At 46.2% G+C, this 21,203-nt stretch overlaps 1 protein-coding gene across 1 annotated transcript in view; it reads left to right on the top strand.

Annotated features, from left to right (window-relative positions):
- The window catches only part of RYR3 (ryanodine receptor 3), a 373,605-nt gene that overhangs the window by 178,026 nt on the left and 174,376 nt on the right, over positions 1-21,203 (top strand). The window contains exons 31-36 of the mRNA XM_077771636.1: positions 1,417-1,580; positions 4,892-5,057; positions 11,634-11,720; positions 12,125-12,351; positions 14,036-14,831; positions 17,204-17,404. Coding sequence (XP_077627762.1) covers positions 1,417-1,580; positions 4,892-5,057; positions 11,634-11,720; positions 12,125-12,351; positions 14,036-14,831; positions 17,204-17,404 — 1,641 coding nt within the window. The remainder of the gene's footprint in view (positions 1-1,416; positions 1,581-4,891; positions 5,058-11,633; positions 11,721-12,124; positions 12,352-14,035; positions 14,832-17,203; positions 17,405-21,203) is intronic.

Here is a 21,203-nt window from a genome sequence, read left to right as displayed (position 1 = left end):
GCTCTCCTTAATTTATTCCTTTTGTTTGCTCTTGTATGTAAACTTCTATGAATCAACTCTCCCATGTCTCTGAGCAGTGCCAGCAATAATGTTGAAAGCAGTCAAGTGAGAAGTAGGAACAGGGAACAGTCCAGATCATGGAAACTGATGTGGGTCCCTTTTCTATATAGCTACACAGTAGTCAGAAAGCAACACTTGCTGATTTCTTTCTTTCATCCTTCTTTAGCACCTGAGCAAAAGTATTTGCAAGAAATGCATGTCGCCCCTTCTAAAAAAATTCTTAATGTTTATTTTTGAGAGAGAGTGTAAGCAGGTAAGGGGCAGAGAGAGAGGAAGACACAGAATCTAAAGCAGCCTCCAGGCTCTGAGCTGTCAGTGCAGAGCCCAATGGGGTCTCAAACCCAGACCTCGAGATCATGACCTGAGCCAGAGTCAGACGCTTACCTGACTGAGCCACCCAGGTGTCCCCATGTCACCCCTTCTATAAAGTTATCCTGCAACTCCAAAGTCGTAGGTTAACTATCATCAGGAATAAGGTTGTTGCTGCAGCATGTCACACAGTCAGTGCAGGACACTGCGCTACGTGCATTGCATCACCTTCCCACTTAATTCCCACGGCAACCCCACGAGATGGACCATATTATGCACTCTGAAACACACAGAGGACAAATGATTTGCTCAAAGTCACCAGGTAACAGCTGCTGGTGGCAAGATTCAAGCCCCAGTTTGACCTACTGACCCTTTTATCTCCTAATCAAAAATAATAATAATAATGACAGACTCCAAATAAAAGTAACTTCATTAAGAATAAACGTGCTCACGTTCACAAAGAAAGTAATGAAGCCGTCACTTACCTTGTGCCTTAGCTACTTTTGTAGTATAGTGTTACAGATCGTAGCGAGGCCGGCCAGTAACTGCTGTAATTCTCAATACTGCCTGTCGTTGAGCCTGATGGACACACAGAGGGCCTTGGGCCACCGTGTGACCTCCTTTTGCAGCATTTTTTTCAAGACGGTTAAAACAACCACAAAAAATACTCTGGACGTCCCTGTGGAGGTGGAAAGGGTAGCAGAAGTTGTCCACTGTTCGCTCTCTGAGGGCAAGAGCAGTGCCCAGGAGATGGCTCTGTGCTGGCCATTCTGAACGACTGCCCCTGATTTCAGCAACAGCAGCAGCTTCTGGGCAAAAGGTGGTAGATTAAACGCTTGATTGTCTCCATGCTAAATCACACCCTAAAAGGCAAAAATAAGGAAGGCAGATTCTCTAGTCAGCCTGTTCTAAGTCTGGGCAACGCAGTCCGGCTCTAGAATGGTGTGTGCTTTTCATGGAAAGAGGGCCACATGGACTCCTGTGTTTGTTCTGTCACGTTGGCCCCCCACTAGGGGCCACTCACTCCCCTCTGTGCTCTCTCCCCAGCAGTGCTACTACGCAATCCGCATCTTCGCTGGACAGGACCCCTCCTGCGTCTGGGTAGGATGGGTGACTCCAGACTATCACTTGTACAGCGAAAAGTTTGACCTGAGTAAAAACTGCACGGTGACTGTTACTCTAGGGGATGAAAGAGGCCGGGTCCATGAAAGGTAAGGGGGCTCCCAAGGGGACAGGGTTAGCCATCAAGCTCCTCTCTCCCCACGGCTGTCTTCTTTTCCCTTCCACCCAACACTCCAAAAGAAAGAAATATCCCAGTGCTTATGAAAAAGGAAAAGTGAAGCACAGGCTTGCAATCCTTCACTAAACAGGGAGTACTACAGTAGAAGTATATTAGTGAAAATGGAGGGTGATTCCATCACGTGTATAAAACATCACCTATGGGGATGCCTGGATGGCTCAGATGGTAAAGTGTCCAACTCTTGATTTTGGCTCCAGTCATGATTTCATAGTTGGTGAGTTCAAGCCCCATGTCAGGATCTGCCCTGGTAGTGTAGAGCCTACTTGGGATTCTCCTTCTCCCCCTCTCTGCCCTGTCCCTACTTGCACATGCTTACCGGCTTCCTTTCTCTCATGTCCTCAAAATAAATGAATTAATATTTTTAAAATAAATGACCGAGGGGTAGGAGATACAAATTGACAACTGGGCGTCTGTGCTCTCTCTCAGACACTTCTCCGTGAATTCTGGGCAAGCCCCAATTTCGGCAACATTAGAACAAGACAGAAAAAAAAAAACAAAACTCTGGGTGCTTGAAAGTCACTTCAGAAGAAATAAAAAGAGCCACCACATCACATAGCAACTGATAGACTCAGAACTCCTCATCCTGAGGATGTGAAGTGTCTGAAAGCAGAAAGAGCATAGAAGAGATAGAGCAAGTTCATGAATAATAACTTAGAGATCTTTTGGGAAAGCAAGTTTTAGGTACTCTCAGGCCTTCCCACTGGTGAGGGGAAGGGGATGGTTGAGGGTTGACTGCCACCAGAGAAAGAATCTCTAGCCAGCAGTGCCCCAGACATGACCCAGAAGACCGTCCCTTCTGTCCACCCAGGTGAGACTTACTAGAGTCCTTCCCAAACAGACCTGTTTAGAGGTGTATTAAATTGTTTTGCAAGCTGACCTTGATCCCTACCAAGTCAGAACATTTTTCAGCTGCTGTTCTTTAGATGCTACTGGGTCATCAAGTGGCCAGAGAGGTCACTTGTAACCACTGTGTCATGCAGGACCATTATGGGAAGGTGGTTAAGAGCACAGACTCTGGAAGCAAACTGTATGGGCTTTAAACTGGGTTCCAGGACTTCCTAGATTTGTGACTTTGGACCATTTAGCCTTCCGGGGCCTAAATTTCCTCGTCTATAAAATGAGGATAATAGTTTCAGTCTCATGAAGTGATACGAGGATTAAATGAGAAAATACATAGAAAAATGCCTAAAACGATGCCTTGACTCAGGGACTGAATAATCACATTACTATTATTAGCATTACTAAATGTCTATTACATGTTACAAGACCCAGAATAGATGCTACAAACAATATCCAACATCTTGTTGGGGGATGAAGGAAAGCACATGAAAGCAGTGGATTAAAGTCAGAAGACTTTGCTCTTTAGCCAGAAGAATAAAGGCAGACGTGTCCATCCCAGCTGAGTTTATTATTCGAATTTGCTGGCTGTACCACACCAGATGACTTGATTTATCTGAGCCTCAGTGACCACATTTATTTCAAAAACTGACTCACTAACATCTAGAACAAGACCCGTTAGGTCGTCGGTGCTCAGTAATTCTTAGTTCATTGTCTTGCATAATAAGAAATAAATACAGGATCAATTTCAGATGGTTTGAGGCATTTTAAATAGACCCCTTTAAAATATGACCAAGGCAGTGCATCTGGGTGGCTCAGTTGGTTGAGCGTCCCACTTTAGCTCAGGTCATGATCTCACAGTTTGTGGGTTCAAGCCCCGCGTCGGGCTCTGTGCTGACAGCTTGCTAAGAGCCTGGAGCCTGCTTCAGACTCTGTGTCTCCTTCTCCCTCTCCACCTCCCCACTTGCACTGTGTCTCTGTCCCTCAAAAATAAATAAATGTAAAAAAAAAAAAGTTTTAAATATGACCGAAGCATGGTACTTCACATTCCCACAGCTTTAACATGTTAGTAATTCAGTTCCGCAGTAGGCATCAATGTACTTGGGACTCTACTCACTGAACAGCAGTAATAGTATGGCTGTACCTTAACCTTGATGANAAGGCTTCTCATAGATGGCTTTGATGATGTTTAAGTAGGTTCCTTTAGAAGGGGCATTTTGCACTGGCTCTGCCTGAGAGGCTTTCACACTGAGAAACCAGCCCCACTGGTATACCCCAAAGGAGGGAGGTTTTAGGAGAGAGGTGAGCATATGTTGACAAAGGGGATTTCTGAGCTCAGGGGAGGAAATTACCTATTTCTAAAGCTGGAAAGAACCTTGGAGAATTCTAAGCAAACCTTTAACTTTCTAGGGTCAAATCAGATTGACCTTAGGGTGTTTAAAGGGGCTGCGCTAAAGCAACAGGTAGAGAGTCGCGCTCTTGTTTAGCTTGAGAAAAAGTGCTTGATGGTACTTCAAACAAGCAGTTCCTCAGATGTGCACCAGGACTGGGCTTAGAAGGAGACGACATCATCTGTCTGCCTCTTTCCCACAGCCATACTGACAGCCTCTGAGAATCTCCTCTGCTGCTAACTTCTCCAAAGCCTACCCAGGATTTGAAATCTTTCAATTGAGGAATCAGACGTGGGAGCCTAAGTGCTTTTTTTTTTTTTTTTTTTTGGTTATTACTATTGGCTTTTAAATGTAAATGGCTATGATGGAGTTTACACTGTGGGGGTAGGTAGACGGCCAGCTGAGGAAGGCACCCAAGCTGGTGATTAGTGAAGAGTTCAGGGAGCAGAACTCCTGGGTAGGGCCAGGTTGTATAGGTCAAGGAGGTTGTTGGGCATCAGACCGCTTGTGACCTACTTTGCAAGCCTGTCCGGGCCTGCCATTCTAAAGAATGTGGGCCTGAGTTTTCAAGTGTGTTACGGTCTTTTTCATGGACACTGCAGATTTTTGTTTATGCTTCATATACCAAACCCCTATATAAATCTGCCTGTGGTGGTCACCTTCCCTGTGCCCCCATCTTCAATCTCTGAGCTGGGAATACTACCATCCCCATGACCCATTTCAGACAGGTGAATTGACATGGAGCCAGGAGACAGTTACCAAAACACTGTGTTCTTTGGACCAAAGTATTCTGATAGATTGTCACATCCTTAAATTGAGTGGCCATGCCTGAGAAAATGAGGATGAAGCTGAATGACTTTATGTAAGAAAAAAAAATTACTGAGTGCTGACCAGAAAGCCTCATTGGAAGGTTTCTGGGACATTCCATTCCGGAGCCTTGATTGCACACCACCCCAGTACAGATTCTCTCCCTTTTCCTCTCTCTGGCTTCTAGTGTGAAGCGCAGCAACTGCTACATGGTCTGGGGTGGGGATATTGTGGCCACTTCCCAAAGATCAAGCCGGAGCAACGTGGACCTGGAGATCGGCTGCCTTGTGGATCTGGCGATGGGCATGTTGTCTTTCTCAGCCAATGGGAGAGAACTCGGCACCTGCTATCAGGTAAGGGTGGCTCTGTGGCCAAGACGGCAGCATCCCCAGCCTGCATGCTGAGGATCCTGCTCCTCATTCTTCTCCATCAGCATCCCTGCCACGGCAGACAGGGTTGATGAGCCCACATGGTTCACAAGCCATCTAGGAAGAGAAACCAGAACAAAATGACTTCCTTTTCTACAGAGGGAAAAATGGGGGAAAGTATTGTTATGTATTGGTTGATCAGTGTCCTGGTCATCTTTCTAGAAGCTAAGAAGGATTTTCTTTGTCAGTGGTCTCTAAAAGGTTATTCATTTATTCCATGAACATTTCTTGTGCAACTTTTATGTTACCTGTCCTCTGCAAGATGCAAAATCTGAAAGGGGAGCAGAGATATCCCTTGCTTTAGGAAACTTCTATGTTCAAAATACGGACTGCTAAAAACAGACTCATTTGCCAGAGTGTATTCCTTTTGCAAAAAGATTCTTCTCATTCCTTACGAATTCCTTGCAGGATCTTTTACATTTAAAAATGTATTTATGTAAGTGATGTGTTTTGCTGCTTCATTGACTTTGAGCTCTGATAGAACTATTGGGGAAAACCCTCAGTTACACACATGTAGATTTACCCATCATTAACAAGAAGCCCTCTCTCTCTTAAGCAGGATTTTCATCCTTGATGGCCAGGTAAGCTTGGGAAATGCCACATACTATATCCTCCTTCTGACATTGGCAATGAACACTTGTGCAGGACAACTTGAAAAAATAACTTCAGAAAGAAACCTGTCTATCCAAGCATTTCTCTTATTACATAACCAAAAACATACATGTTACGTAGTAATTTTCTAGGAGTCTGGAGTTTTACAAAGCATATCTCATAAGACATTGGTCAGAAATACTATTATGGTATTGGTGAGAAATCCATTTGAAAAGAGGGAGGTATTGGTAGGAATTAGGGAGCTTTTGAAGGCTTCTGACCAGAGCAGTGGCACGTAGTGTTTAAGGACGCTTAGCTAACTATAGCAGATAAACAGCATTCCACTACTGTATAAATGGATAAAACCCCAGATTCTATGGTCAGCCCCATGTTACAGCCTCCAGGCTGGAAAGCCTCTTGGCAGCCATTTGTCTGGGTTGTATTTGAAGAAACGGTATCTAACGGGGAGAGACGGAGTAGCCGCCCCAAATCTGAATTGTTCAGTGACCAAGAACAGATGGACCAAACCCTTTCTGGTTTTGGTGGGGGCAGTCGCCTCCCCTCCAGCATCTCCTGCAGTGCATTCTGGTCTGTGTGCCTCCTCATCCTCCTGGGGAAAAAGTAGAACCACTGACAGCCCTCGGCAGCCTGGCTGGGCAGCCAGAGGGACCAGCCATTCCAGCAAGAGGCCTTTGCGAAACCAGGCTTTGAGGCAGAAAGTAACGTATTCTTCTTCCCGTACTTCCTCACGATTCCACTCCCCACCCCACCCCCCAGTCTCCGGGGAAAATGCTTATATACATTACTGCCGTCCTTCAGAATCCATTAGCTTTTCCCCATTAACTTTTGAAATGAGTTTGACTGAAGGGTCCTCCCTGAGCTGCAGAGAGCTCTAAAGCATCTAATAACTCCGAAGGCGAGGCGGGCTTCAGCAGTCCCCAAATAAATAAATAAATAACCCCTGGCCTCGGCAGCAGCAGTGACTTGCCTGCCTCCAGGAAGAGTCCATAATGGAGGAGGAAATGTCACAGCAGAGAAAAGGACACTGTGGCTGGTTGTAGCCTGACTTTCCCAGTAGTTCCTGGGTCACGTTGGGCTGGTCGGTGGTCGTCTCCCAGCAGCTGCGTGCTGGCACCGACCAACCTCCTGAGATGCCCTCCTCCGCTCGGTGCATAGGCATCCTGATTTCTGTGCTCAGTGGCCCCAGCCCTGCATCCTGCCCAGAGGCACGTTGCAGTGAATGGGATGGTGCCAGGGCTCAGCACAGGAACCCCTGGGGGGCTCACACCCGGCCAGCCCCTTTCTCGTTTCAGGCGAGACACCAACGTGTCCAGCCATGCATCTGGTCTCCCGGCAGTGGGATGATTGTTATTCTGCAGCTGTAGCCATTTTCATTTTTCAATTATCTCAAGAGGAGCAGGGCAGCAATATTTATACACTGGCTTTCTATTCAGAAAGGACCAGTAACCAAAATAATGAGGGGAGGATTTTCTCAGAGCCTATTTCTAGACCTCCCCCTTAAATACTGCTGTGCAATTCGAAAATCTTTTTCTGCTGCACTTAATGTAATTATGGGAAAAATGAGAAATAAAATGTATGTTCAAGAGATCCTCCTTAGCTATTGCCACCCCTGCCATGCTGCTCTGAGAGCAGAGCCAACTACAAGACTCAGATTTACAAGAGGGGTTCGCTTTCAATTCAGTCCACTTCCCATGCCCTGACCTTTGCACGTGATCAGAAATAAAATGTCTATTATTGCAAGGACAGAATAGATCAGCCAGTGTTAAAAGGTACATTAAATACAGAAGAAAAAAGTCCATGGCACTTCCTATCGTCCTCACATCTGGGCTCGCTGCTCATAACATTAGAATGGAGGCTCCCCACTGGGTGGCTTGGTTAGTTAAGGGAACAACTTCCGCTCAGGTCATGAACTCACAGTTCATGAGTTCGAGCCCCATGTCGGGCTCTTTGCTGACAGCTCAGAACTTGGGCCCTGCTTTGGATTCTGTGTCTTCCGCACTTTCTGTTGTTCCTCCCCCACTTGCACTCTGTCTCTCCCTGTTTTCTCAAAAATAAATAAAGATTAACAACATTTAGAATGGCTGCTCCCCATCCAGAAGGGCAGCTCCTGGAGAACAGAGGCCATCTCTCATTCCTGTTGCTGTCCCTGTGCATGAAATGGGACCTGGCACCTAGTAAGTGCTTGCTGAGCATTTGTTGTCAAACTGACCAACTCGGCTGGGCAGTCCCTGTTTTCATTTTGTAATTGCTTCTTAACAAGTTACCACAGAATTAACAGCTTAAAACCGCATGTGTTTATTATTTCCCAGTTCAGTAAGTTTGGGTTCTCTGCTCAGGTTCTCACAAGGGCAGAGTCAAGGCATGAGCTGGGCTGAGCTGCCTCTGTCCGGAGGCTGTGGGAGGAATCCACTGCCCACTCATTCGGGTTGTTACCAGGATCCAGTGTAGTTATAGGTTGAGGTTCTGAGGTCCATTTTCCCTCCCTTCTTCTCCCCTCCCCTCCCAGAGGGGCCCACCTTCCTTCTCATGTGACCCCTTCCATCTTCAAAGCCAACAAAGCATGGCCTGTCCTTCTTTTGCTTCAGATTTCTCACTTTGCCTTCTACCCCTGACAAGAAAAAACACCTGCTTTTAAGGGTTCCTGTGATTAAGTTAGGCCCATAAAGGATAATCTGTGTTTTAAGGTCAACTGGTTAGTAGCCTTACTTGTATCTGTAGAATCCCTTTTGCCATGTAACATAGATAATCACAGGAGTGACCCCAGGGGTCAAGAAGGCCGTCTAGGATTCTGCTCTAACACCACCAGTTGCCATTTTTATCCTCACATGCACCCATCATGAGCCCACACTTGTGTTTGCTCCTGTTTTGAGTGGGAGAAGATCAGTTTCCATTGTTCATCATGGTGGGAATATATTCTGCATGGGAGAAATAAATCTGTCCCGAGGTACCCTAAATGCTTTCAAAGCACCTCCTCTTAGCAGGGGAGTTTGAGGAAGGCCCTAGCATTTGCCTGGGCAGTGGATAAAGTTTGCAGGGCCCAGTCCTGAGGGATCTGAAGAGAAACCAGACTCTTCAGCCTGTAGGTCCCAGTACTGGTGTGACCTCATTCAGCATAGAAAACCTTTGACTTAATGCATTTATCTGTCCCTGTGAGCTCATGTTCATGGGTTTCTTGCTAGCCCGTGTGAAGTTTCTCAGCCACCAAGGCTCTGCTCACTGCAGGTTACAGTGACGTGAGAGTCCCAAGTAGTTCTAGATGGCAGCTGTCAGGTATCTGAGAAATCTAAGGGCCAGCCCAGGGATGGAGCAAATCACACTTTCCTACACACTTTTCGTGTGTGTCTCACTGCTGCAAACTCAGAGTCTGGCACAAGGCAGCTATATAATAGGCACTAAGTAATTATTCATTAACTGTCCTTTATAAAGCTTATCTCAGACTTCAGCAGGCAGTTCTAGCAGCTCCATCCCCATTTTCTCGTTTTACAGGTTTCTGTCCCTTCATACTGTCCACGGATATCTGAAGCATTAGGCATAAACCCAAGTGTTTATACTTGGTGTGTGTACTATGTGCTGGGCACAAGTCTGCTCTAACTAACCTGACCTGTTTCGTTATGAGCAAGTGATAGCACTGAGACCACGTAATCTTTTCAGTCAGTTATAGCCACAGAAATGTGTGTTTATAAATCTCCTGAAGAAATTCATTATGAAAAGGAAGCCTGCAACCAAATACTCNTGTTTCGTTATGAGCAAGTGATAGCACTGAGACCACGTAATCTTTTCAGTCAGTTATAGCCACAGAAATGTGTGTTTATAAATCTGAAGAAATTCATTATGAAAAGGAAGCCTGCAACCAAATACTGTGATGAAGGGAAACCTCTGTATTCATTTCCTATTACTGCACAACAAATTACCACACCCATAGTGACTTAAAAATGGCATACACTTAACGGTCTCACAATTTCTCTGGGTCCAGAGCCGGGACACAGCTCAGCTGGGTCCTCCACTTAGTTTCACAAGACTCTGTTCACTCTTCCGGATCTAAAGGTCCTATTATGAGCTCACGTGCTTTTTGGCAGAATTTAGTTGCTTGTGTTTGTAGGTCTGAGGCTCAGTTTCTTGATGGCTGCAGCTAGGGGCACTCTCAGTCCCATGAAACCCCCTGAAATCTCCTGTCACATAGCCTTTCACAGGCTCTGTTACACCGTGGTGGCTTTCCTCTCTAACGCCAGGTGGAGAACCTTCTCCCCAGTCTACTGAAACACAGTCTTAAGTAATGTAACCAAATCAAGGAAATAACAATCTCTACACCCCTTTGCCGTATTGTATTTGTTAGAAACAAGATACAGGTGAGGTGCCTGGGTGGCTAAGTTGGTTAAGCATCCGACTTCAGCTCAGGTCATGATCTCATGGTTCGTAGGTTCGAGCCCCGCATCAGGCTCTGTGCTGAATCTTTACTCAGAGCCTGGAGTCTGCTTCGGATTCTGTGCCTCCTTCTCTCTCTGGCTCTCCTCCACTCATGCTCTGTCTTACTCTGTCTCTCAAAAATAAATAAGTGTGAAAAAAAATAGCCAGTAGAAACAAGACACAGGTTCTGGGGAGGGGGATCCTACAAGACAGTGGCTCCCTGGGGGCCCCCTTAGGGTATGTCCAGAATACTCACCATTCCCTAATTGCAAGAGAGTTGCAAGAATTTCCTAATGTCTGAATATACTTAAAGGCAAAGGACTTGGGTTGATAGAATTAAAGTCACTTTTCTTCTTCCCTGGTCTTCCAAGTCTGATCAATAGCCTTACATCAAGGGCATCTGGGTGGCTCAGTCGATTGACTCTCCAACTCTTGATTTCTGCTCAGGTCATAATCTCATGGTCATGAGATTGGTCCGTGCTGAGTGTAGAGCCTGCTTGGAATTCTCTCTTGCTCCCCGCCCTCTCTCTCTCTCTCTCAATGTGGGCAGGTGATAAGTGGAGCCCCTGCTGTCATAAATAAATAAATCCACACACTTCATCTAAGTGGCAGCTAAAAGACAGTCAGTGAATCCCACACCATTTAATGTGAGCACTTGAGTCATGAAGAGTGAAAAGGGGGTGTAGAGAAGTCCAGAGGAGCCAAGAGAAAAGGAGAAGTTCTAAGGAAAGGAGACAGGCTCTTGAAGCAACCTCTTTATGTTATCCCAGGGAAGCACCTGCCTCATCTAGGGGTGTTTTTCCCTCATGGGACATGTGGCAATCGTCAGAGACTTTTTTGGTTGTCATGACTTTGCTGGAGATGGAGAGTAGTACTGACATTTTCTGGATGGAGGCCAAGGATGCTGCTATATGTCCTACAACACACAGGACAGCCCCTACAACAAAGAGTTACCCACCCAGCCGGAAATGTCAGTGGTGCCGAGGCTGAAGAGCCCTGCTCTTGGGCTTGCCTCCCCAGTGTCCTTTCTGCCTTCAGAAATAACACTGAAGTCCTTGCACCACCCTCAGTGATGACCTTCTCAGGGCAGGAGTGATGAATGGTGCCACCTGCACACCAGGTGTCTCCCTGCTCTATGAAGAGCCAGGACATCACATAGTTCCTTAAACAAGAGCGGGCATTGCCTTTGGTGGGAGATTAATAGCTCCCTACATGTGACTGTCCTTCTGAGCACTGGAGAAAGCTGTTGGCTGCAGTTATCAGCAAGAGAAAATGCAAGACTGTGAGATTGTTCAGCCTCAAGTAGAGATTGTTCACTACCAGGAGCACCAGGTCTCAGAATTTCTGAGGAGTAGAGGATGACCTGCCAGGGAGCTGTCCCGTTTCAGCTAAGGTTAGAATGACGGTGTTGATGAAAACCCCCAGTGACTTGGCCATCTGTGATTTTATCATTCTGAGCAAACCTTGATTTGTTTTGGTTTCCAGGTGGAGCCCAATACCAAAGTGTTTCCAGCAGTCTTCCTGCAGCCCACGAGCACTTCCTTGTTTCAGTTTGAACTTGGGAAGCTGAAGGTATTGGTCTGCCCCTCATCCAATGGCTATGATAAAAGAAGGCAGCGTTGACCATTAGGGGAAAATTCCTAAGCCTCAGAAGACAAGGGAATCCCTTCTCCTACACTGCCCCCCACCCCAGGCCCCTGTACATGCCTGTGAGATTCATATGTCAGAAGGTAGGTTCTCCTTTTACTTTCTGCCACTTCTACTGGCTGCTGAAAGAATTACTTAATGCTAATATACCCCATTATGCAAGGTTTTAATTAAGGCTGGCAAAGCCTTGAAGGTCTCCGGATTTGTTTGTCTCTCTTTAGTTCATACTCACCATATTGGTTTCATGGGCTGTGTTGCATTTTCCAGTAACTGAGCACCTTTGTAGTGCACCTGTCTTTCCCTCTGAATGCCTTTCTGCTTTGCCCCAGAATGCAATGCCCTTGTCAGCGGCCATATTTAAGAGTGAAGAGAAGAACCCCGTGCCACAGTGCCCACCTCGGCTGGACGTCCAAACCATCCAGCCCGTGCTCTGGAGTCGCATGCCCAGCAGCTTCCTGAAGGTGGAGACAGAGCGGGTGAGCGAGCGCCACGGCTGGGTGGTGCAGTGCCTGGAGCCCTTGCAGATGATGGCCCTCCACATCCCTGAGGAGAACAGGTAGTGGAGGGGCCCCCGGAGGAGGGGGCAGGCCTGGGAGGCAGGCAGGAGAAGGGAGGGAGCAGCATTCTCCTTGGCCAAGGGCCCTGCTCACTTCCCGTAAACCTCAGTGTCTCTTTCCCTTCCTTGCTTTCATTATTCACTTAGAAATAACAGGATATTCACTACAATGTGCCTGCCACAAGGCCTTCTTTCTGAGCATCTGCAGTCGGAAGCGTTTCCATCCCTTTAATTAAGAAGCTCTAATGTGACCCTGAAATATATGTCATTAATGACAAGAAGGGAGAAAATGAGGCATGCCTGCTTTGCCTAGAGAACCAAGAGTGGGCTCCTGGGCCCCTCCTGGTAAGAAAGAGGTACTCTGGGATTATGGCCTGGGTTTAATCCCAGCACTATCACTTTCTGGCCTTGTGGCCTTGGGTAAATGACTCCTGTAACTTACCTTTGTTTCCTCATGATAACGGTAAAATAGATGACCGCCCAGAGAACTGCAGGGAGAAACAAATGAAATTGTTTAGGTAAATCTATACTAGTGTAGTTTCTATATGTAGTGAGAAATAAATTCTCTCATTAGCCTATTATCACCCCTTGATCTATACAGTAATGGGGGAGCAGGCAGAGGGATTTATTTGATACCTGCACAGTTCCCAGTTAGATATTCTGCTGGGTCATGGACAGCGGCAAGACAGGCTGGTATAGGGAAGGAACAAGAAAAAATAATCCAACTAAGTATGCCAATTGCAAAGGATCCATAGATCCGTGGTGAGAAGTGAGACAAAACAGAAAATCTAAGCCAGGATCAGAGACTGTGCCCTGAGCCCCCCAAAAATGAGGGAGCAAGACAGACTTGTAAATGGGCTTCTGAAGTCAGGAAGGAGAAAGTGAATTGATTATGCCAACTGAACACAGGTTGGAAAGTGTTTTCTCTTGGGACAAGAGTGTAAGTGTGTTTGTTTTCAGGGGAGGGAAAGCCCTGTGGATGACAGTAGATTTGTAGATTATATGGATAATGTGTGTGGGTGGCAGATTGACAGAGGCTTTCAGCTACATCCTTTTTTTTTTTAATTTTTTAAACATTTATTTATTTTTGAGAGACAACATGAAAGCAAGGATGGGGCAGAGAGAGAGGGAGATTCAGAATCCAAAGCAGGCTCCAGGCTCTGAGCTGTGAGCACAGACCCCCAACGTGGGGCTCAAACTCACAAACTGTGAGATCATGACCCGAGGTCAGATGGTCAACCAACTGAGCCACCCAGGCGCCCCTTCAACTACATCTTTGGAGGAGCTCTTGTATCAGGAAGCAGAGGATCCCCTTATACCGACAAATAAGAGGACCAAGTCACCTCTATCACATACCTGAATATTTTTCAGTTTTTCAGTTGGGGAGGAGGGGTTCCTTAATAAGGAACACTTTCATATTTGGGAAGCCATGTCTTTAAATCTTTGAGACTTTTGAGACTCGTGTGCTTAGAGAAGGAGAATTGTCAGGAACTGGGATATGGACCAGAGCTAAGAGGAATGATAACCTGTATGGGGGAGGAGGGTAGAGGCTCTTTCATCCTTCTACACCCTCTGCCCTCATCGAGTTGGGTGCACTCCCTGGGGTATTCAAAGAGAAGAACTCTGCTGAGCTCTGGCATATTCTTTTCCCCATGGAGAGGTTGATGGTCTGTCCCATCGGCAGGTGTGTGGACGTCCTGGAGCTCTGTGAGCAGGAAGACCTGATGCAGTTCCATTACCACACACTGCGACTCTACAGTGCCGTGTGTGCCCTGGGAAACAGCCGCGTGGCCTATGCCCTCTGTGGCCACGTGGACCTCTCCCAGCTCTTCTACGCCATTGACAACAAGTACCTCCCTGGCCTCCTTCGGTCTGGTTTCTATGACCTGCTCATCAGCATCCACCTGGCCAACGCCAAGGAGAGGAAGCTAATGATGAAGAATGAGTACATCATCCCCATCACCAGTGCCACCGGGAAAATCCGCCTGTACCCAGATGAGTCCAAAAGGCACGGGCTGCCTGGGGTGGGCCTCAGAACGTGCCTCAAGCCAGGGTTCAGGTTCTCCACCCCTTGCTTTGTCGTGACCAGTGAAGAGCACCAGAAGCAGAGCCCTGAGATCCCCTTGGAGATCCTTAAGACGAAGGCGCTGAGCATGCTGACCGAGGCGGTGCAGCACAGTGGGGCTCACATCCGGGACCCCGTCGGCGGGTCTGTAGAGTTCCAGTTTGTGCCTGTGCTGAAACTCATCGGAACCCTGCTGGTCATGGGGGTGTTTGATGATGATGACGTCCGGCATATCCTCCTCCTGATCGATCCCTCTGTGTTTGGGGAGCACAGTGGGGAGATGGAGAACAGAGCTGAGAAAGAGGAAATGACCCAGGTGGAGGAGAAGGCAGTGGAGGCTGGAGAAAAAGCCAGCAAGGAGGCTCCAGTCAAAGGCTTGTTGCAGACCCGACTGCCAGAGTCGGTCAAGTTGCAGGTAACTCAGGGCAGCAGAGATCCTGCCCTTGGAAAGTGTGGGGGAGGGTGATCGTGTAGCTTGGAGCTAAGGCTCGGACAGAGAGCCCTGGCCTAAACCTGGAGTATAGTGGAGAAACTGAGAGAGAACATTCACTGCTCATTATTTTCTCTGACACGAAATGTATTCCCTTTAGTCAAAAGAAAAGTGCTAACCCTTATCAATAAGGGTTAGAATTGTTTTTATGGAACTAGTGGTGGATTGACCTTCATCTTACCTCTTACCCTTTGGGACTAAATGGCTGCTTTGTGAGACCCTGTCTAGAAAGGAGGAAGAGCCTTTGGCTGTGGAAAAGACCAAGGGAACTGACTCATAGGGTGGCCACGTTCATCACTTGCTCTCGTTTGCCTCCATGTCTGATCACCAAGCCTGTGTAGACCTGCTGCCCTGGCATGCAAACAAACTTCTAAGAAAAAGAGGCATGCCCATGTTGAGCTGCCCCCTTGGCATCACCTAGGAAACTGCCACATTTCCTAGGACGTAGTCTTACCAGATGGAAGCTAGCATCAGTGATACACTGATGACGATAACTGTTGTCTTCCGGGCACTGAGAAAAGAGAAATGAAAGTGGACAGAGCACTACCGTCTGTTCCACAGAGTCAGCCTGGCTCGGGCATCCCTCAACCACTTAGTAGCTATCCAGGCTTGCCAAGTCAGTAGTCTCCCAAAGCTTTAGCTTTACACTATGTAAAATACGGAGGAACAAGGGGGAGAAGAAGGGCGGAAATGGTGGGGGAAAGGGAGAGAAGCAAACCATGAGAGACTCTTGAATGCTGACAAAAACTGAGGACTGATGGATGTGGGGGGGAGGGGGGATGGGCATGGAGGAGGACACTTGTGGGGATGAGCACTGAGTGTTATGTGGAAACTAATTTGACAATAAACTATTAAAAAAAAAAAAACTTAAACTGTAAAAAAAAAAAATATGGATGATAATATAATAAAACATAAAATTCAAATTTATCTTTAAAATACACTATGAAATATATTTTATCACAAAACGTGTTATAATAAAGTAATCTCCAAATGAAGCTCTCTTACCCAAGGTGGTGGGATGGATAGGTGTCGGTTCATCAAAATTATATGTAGAGGAGAAGCATAACAAATTTTACACATACACCTTAAATGTTTTTATGAAAACGTGTAAGTGTGCTCTTCTGATATGGAGCTGAGACTTTTTCTTCAATGTGAGTCCCTGCCTGGCATGTAGAGCCCTTTCTTTTGCACAGATGGCATCATTATGCACAGCTTGATGTGCATGATGTCCAGTTTGGGGATCTTGAAGATAGACTGTGAATTTAGAGGTATTTGGAAAGCAACCTGAGCACAGAACGCTTGTAGATTTTAATGATTTTCCCCCAATTTTTTGTAGTTGTCTAACTCACACCCAACTTTGGGTATTTTTTTTTAAAATAACAACTTTCCTTTTGCAGATGTTCCCTAGTCATTCAACTTAGTTTTCCCATTTCGTTGGCACATATAACTTCTAATCAGATGTGATAACTATGATCATAAGTGTGACAGGCATGTGCTCTGGATCCTAGTTCACCTGCAGATATGCCAGAGACTAGCCTGCTAGGTAAGGACATGCCACCACCAGGGGCATTATTGTCTGTGCCCAGACACACTGGAGAGTGTCAGTCCTGCAGGAGGTTATGTGGAGATGGGTTCACAGAACTTTGGGAACACACAGAGGATTAAAAGAGAAAGTCTGGCAAGTGCCTAGCATGGAGTCAGGCAATTAGGGCTCCATAAGTTCTGATTGCTGTTTTTCTTATTCATAAAAGTGCAAGGACTGATAAGGTTAGGGCTAGTAACAGTCCAAAAGAACTAATGGCAGTAAAAACAGTACCAACAAACAAACAAGGAAGAAGGATGGAGAGGGGATCGTAAGTCTCTGGTTCCCATCATCCAGAGCCAGAGGATGTCAGGAAGGAGTCAGAGCTCACCCATGCAGTTGAGGGCTGGTTTCTACATGGAGCTTAGAGCCATGGAAGAATTCTCTTAACAGTGCCATTCTCCTCTCCACTGGCAGGTTTATTCTGTCTTTGGTGAGCTCATTTTCCTGTTACTCTCCTATCCTTAGGATAAAGAGTTGGTGGCTGGGTTCAAACTGACTTGGATCCAAGTAACGGCTCTATGATCACCATGTGACACTGGGCAAGTCACTTAGAGTGCCAAAGTCTTAGTGGTACCGTCTGGAAAATGGGAATCCTAGCTGCTTCACCAATGTATTATTGTTAAATTAGCATAAATATACACTTTGGTGTGTATATTTGTATTATATTTAACAAGTGTTGTTAAATTAGCATAAATATACACTTTGGTTGCAGATGTGTGAGCTCCTCAGCTATCTCTGTGACTGTGAGCTGCAGCATCGAGTGGAAGCCATTGTGGCATTTGGCGACATTTATGTCTCTAAGCTTCAGGCAAATCAGAAGTTCCGCTACAATGAGCTCATGCAGGCCTTGAACATGTCCGCAGCCCTGACTGCCCGGAAGACCAGGGAGTTCCGCTCCCCGCCACAGGAGCAGGTGAGAAACTCTTCCTGAGCCTCCATGCCAGTGGAGTGAACTTGAACCTTACAGAGTAGGGGCATAAACCTTTATGTGCCTGCGGTGGCCATGAGAGGTGTGGGCGATTAAATGACCCAGCACAGTGCCGGGGGACAGCCCTGGTCATATGCTAATGGCAACGAGGAGCATCTGCCAGTCATCTTAGATGGGAAAATAAACCCATCCAGAAATGCACATGGAGCGGACTTCCTCCCCTCCCTTGCTTGCTCTTACCCATTTCCTGTCACTGAGCCAAAGACCAAATGACTGTCACAATCCAGCTTTCATACCAGCAAGGATACATCGTTAGAAGAATGTCCGTCCGGTCCTTGCAGAAGTCATTGCTTTGTATTAGAGATGAGCAGAGCATGGTCAACATTTCCTGTCTTATGAGAGCAGGTGCACCGGCTTCCTCAGCTAAGTGCCCTAAGCCCCTTACCCCATGACCAAGACCCTCACCAAGCCTCCCAGCCCCCACTAACAAGGAAAACAGGACTGGACAAGTGAGGTCGAGTCTCTGAGGGATTGCCTTCATTTTGTACAGTACCCCACCTTGTAGTCAGCCTTGCCCATATGGGAAGGTTGCTTTGAAAAGACTCAAAATCCCAGTGAGCAACTGGTAGATGGGGGCGGGACATCTTGTGGAGTGTAGTTTGCATTTGTCCCTGCTTCTCCTGCGTACATCCTGCAGGCATCTTGGCCACAGCTCCCTAAGTGTTCAAAACAGAACATCTTTCAGGGAAGAAATTTGTGTTCTGTCTCTGAAGCCAGATCTTCGCATCTTCTCTGTATTTAATAAGTAGCCTATCCATAAACTGTTGTCAGGTATAATTACCGCCTTTTGATATTAATGGTACAACTTGGTCCATTACTTTCCTAACCTATTTGGTAGAACATAGAATATTTATATTGACCTAAAAGCGCACCACGTATCTTGGCTTGTAAAAGATGCACTTGAATGATACTGGCCTTGAAAAGAGTAGACAACATTTATCATCTCTTTGCCGGAGCCAAACTGAGAAAGCCCTTGGAATTGATGGGAGGAGGTAATTTGCACCATGCTGTGGGAAACTCAGGGAGCCTGGGTTACTCTCCAAGACTTTACAAATGTTGTCAGACTGCTCTTAGACTGACAACCTGTGTGAACATTTCCCATTTCCCTGGGCAGATGCTGACTCGTGTTTGTGGATAACAGGCAGGGAGGACCATGGGATGCGCGGCTCCTGTTCTGGCTCTCCCTCTCTCGCTGTGTGGTCATAGCCAATTGCCTTTCTGTCTCCCTTTCTTCAGCTGCAAAATGAGGATGTTTGTGTCTCTCTCCCTCCCTTCTAGGGAGGACCACAGGAGATCATTTAGATCTATGTTTAGATTGCATAGTGGGGTACTGTCATATGGTAAACATTCTGCAAGTGGACTCATTAGTTTCATTGTTGGGAGGTATTTGCATTTGTCTCATGCCATGTTCCTTTCCTTCTGCCAGTGACCCAGTGAGTAGAGCTTATGTATGTTTTCTGAGACATCTGCTTAACTCAGCTAGACCTGTGTTGTACATCTAGCACTATCCTTATGGACACAGCTTCTGATCCTGGCTCCTGGAAGGGCCACACTGGCTCCCACCTCACCTTTCCCCCTGCTTCCTCCCCACCTTCTTTCCTGCTGTCCCCAGGGCCTGCTAACACTTCCTCCTTTAGCCTTCTCAGTAAGCCTCTGGCAATCATTTCAGACTCGTTTCAGATGTAACTTGAGAAATTCTTCTCTTATGTGTTAGACTATGTGATTCTTTTTATTTTTTTAATATTTTTATTTATTTCTAGGAGAGAGAGAGAGAGAGAGACAGCGTGAGCAGGGGAGGGTCAGAGACAGAGGGAGATACAGACCCCCAAATAGGCTCCAGGCTCTGAGCTGGCAGTCAGCACAGAGCCCGACGCGGGGCTCGAACCCACAAACTGCGAGATCATGACCTAAGCGAAAGTCGGATGCTTAACCAACTAAGCCACCCAGGTGCCCCTAGACTCTGTGATTCTTGAGTGGGAATCAGAATCACCAGAAAGACAGAATGAAACAGTTTGCTGATCCCACCTCTGGGGCTTCTAATTCAGTAGCTCTAGTGTGAGGCCCATTAATTTATACTTTTAGTAAGTTTCTAGGTAATACTGATGATGCTTGTCTAGGAATGAAATGAAAGAAGGGACACTAATTGCTATCAAATTCAGCTGTCCCACCTACCATCCTTCTCAGAATATTCATTTCTAGAAGGAACCTACCAGTAAAGCTCTCTAAATAATTCAGAATTGAATATCAACAGGAGGATTCAGATCAATTTCAGGGGATAGTAATGCAAAATTACATGGACAATTGGCTGCATAAGAATCAGAATTTTAAAACAATGATATGATTATCTAAGCCTTCTGTAACCTTTGAGGAGAAAATAAAGGCTTTCAGCCTTGTATCTGTATAGGATTCAGAGAGATGAAAAATACATATACCTGGGGAACATAACCAAGTACAAAAGTAGGTAAAACTAAAATCTGTTCAGTGGTCATTGGCATATTAGCCATGCACAGTCAGTGAGACTTAGACTTTAAAAAGGGCATCATTGGGGTACCTGGGTGGCTCAGTTGGCTGCTACCAACTCTTGATTTCTGCTCAAGTCATGGTCTCAATGTTTCCTGATTTGAGCCCCACATAGGACTCTGTGCTGACAGTGTGGAACCTGGTTGGGCTTGGGATTCTCTCTCCCTCTCCCCCTCTCCCCACCTCCCTTCCTCTCTCAAAATAAGTAAACTTAAATAATAGAGAGAGAAAGAGAGGCCATCATTAATGGGTATGCCCCGTGCAGCAGAAAATTCAGCTCATTCCACTTTTTTTAAAATGTTTATTTATTTTTTAAGAGAAAGAGTATGAGCAGGGGAGGGGCAGAGAGAGAGGGAGACCCAGAATCTGAAGCAGGTTCCAGGCTCTGACCTGTCTGCACAGAGCTCCATGTGGGGTTCGAACTCACTAACGGTGAGATCATGACCTGAGCTGAAGCTGGACGCTTAACTGACAGATTGAGCCACCCAGGCACTCCTCTCCCCTTTTGGTTTTCTGCCCTGCTGGCTGGTGAGCCACCACTTCCCAAGTATTCCACCTAAGATCTTTCAGCAAAGAATTTAATTGTCTGACTCTGAAACTAGATCTTCAGATCTTGTTTTTATTTAATAAACAACCTATCAATCTATGTCGACATAACTACCATAATTTAACATTGTGGAACAACCACAAAAATTACTTTTCTAACATATTTTCTGGATATTATTTTATTACAAGCAACACTTCTACCTACTTCCAAAAAGCTGTTTGGAGTAGAAGCTTTAAATAAGCATCTTCCTGGGGCGCCTGGGTGGCTTAGTCGGTTAAGCGTCCGACTTTCGCTTAGGTCATGATCTCGCGGTTCGTGGGTTCGAGCCCCGCGTCGGGCTCTGTGCTGACTGCCAGCTCAGAGCCTGGAGCCTGTTTCAGTCTGTGACTCCCTCTCTCTCTGACCCTCCCCTGCTCACGCTGTCTCTCTCTCTCTCCTAGAAATAAATAAAAAAAACATTAAATAAATAAATAAATAAATAAATAAATATAAATAAGCATCTTCCTACCAACATTAAGTATGCTGTTTTTCGTGGTTTAATAAAAGATTGTGATGTTTCTTAGCCTAGAAATCCTAAGCAGAAGGAGAAGGTGTATTTGCCTGGTGCTTAGGCTACTCTGCCTGAGCTGAACAAAGTGGATCACCCCTCGTTAGCGC

The sequence above is a fragment of the Crocuta crocuta genome, unplaced genomic scaffold, assembly GCF_008692635.1.
Source record: "Crocuta crocuta isolate KB4526 unplaced genomic scaffold, BGI_CrCroc_1.0 scaffold156, whole genome shotgun sequence".
Classification (NCBI taxonomy): Eukaryota; Metazoa; Chordata; class Mammalia; order Carnivora; family Hyaenidae; genus Crocuta; species Crocuta crocuta.
Note: the sequence above shows the minus strand (reverse complement) of the source record. Positions and strands in the feature narration are given on the sequence as shown.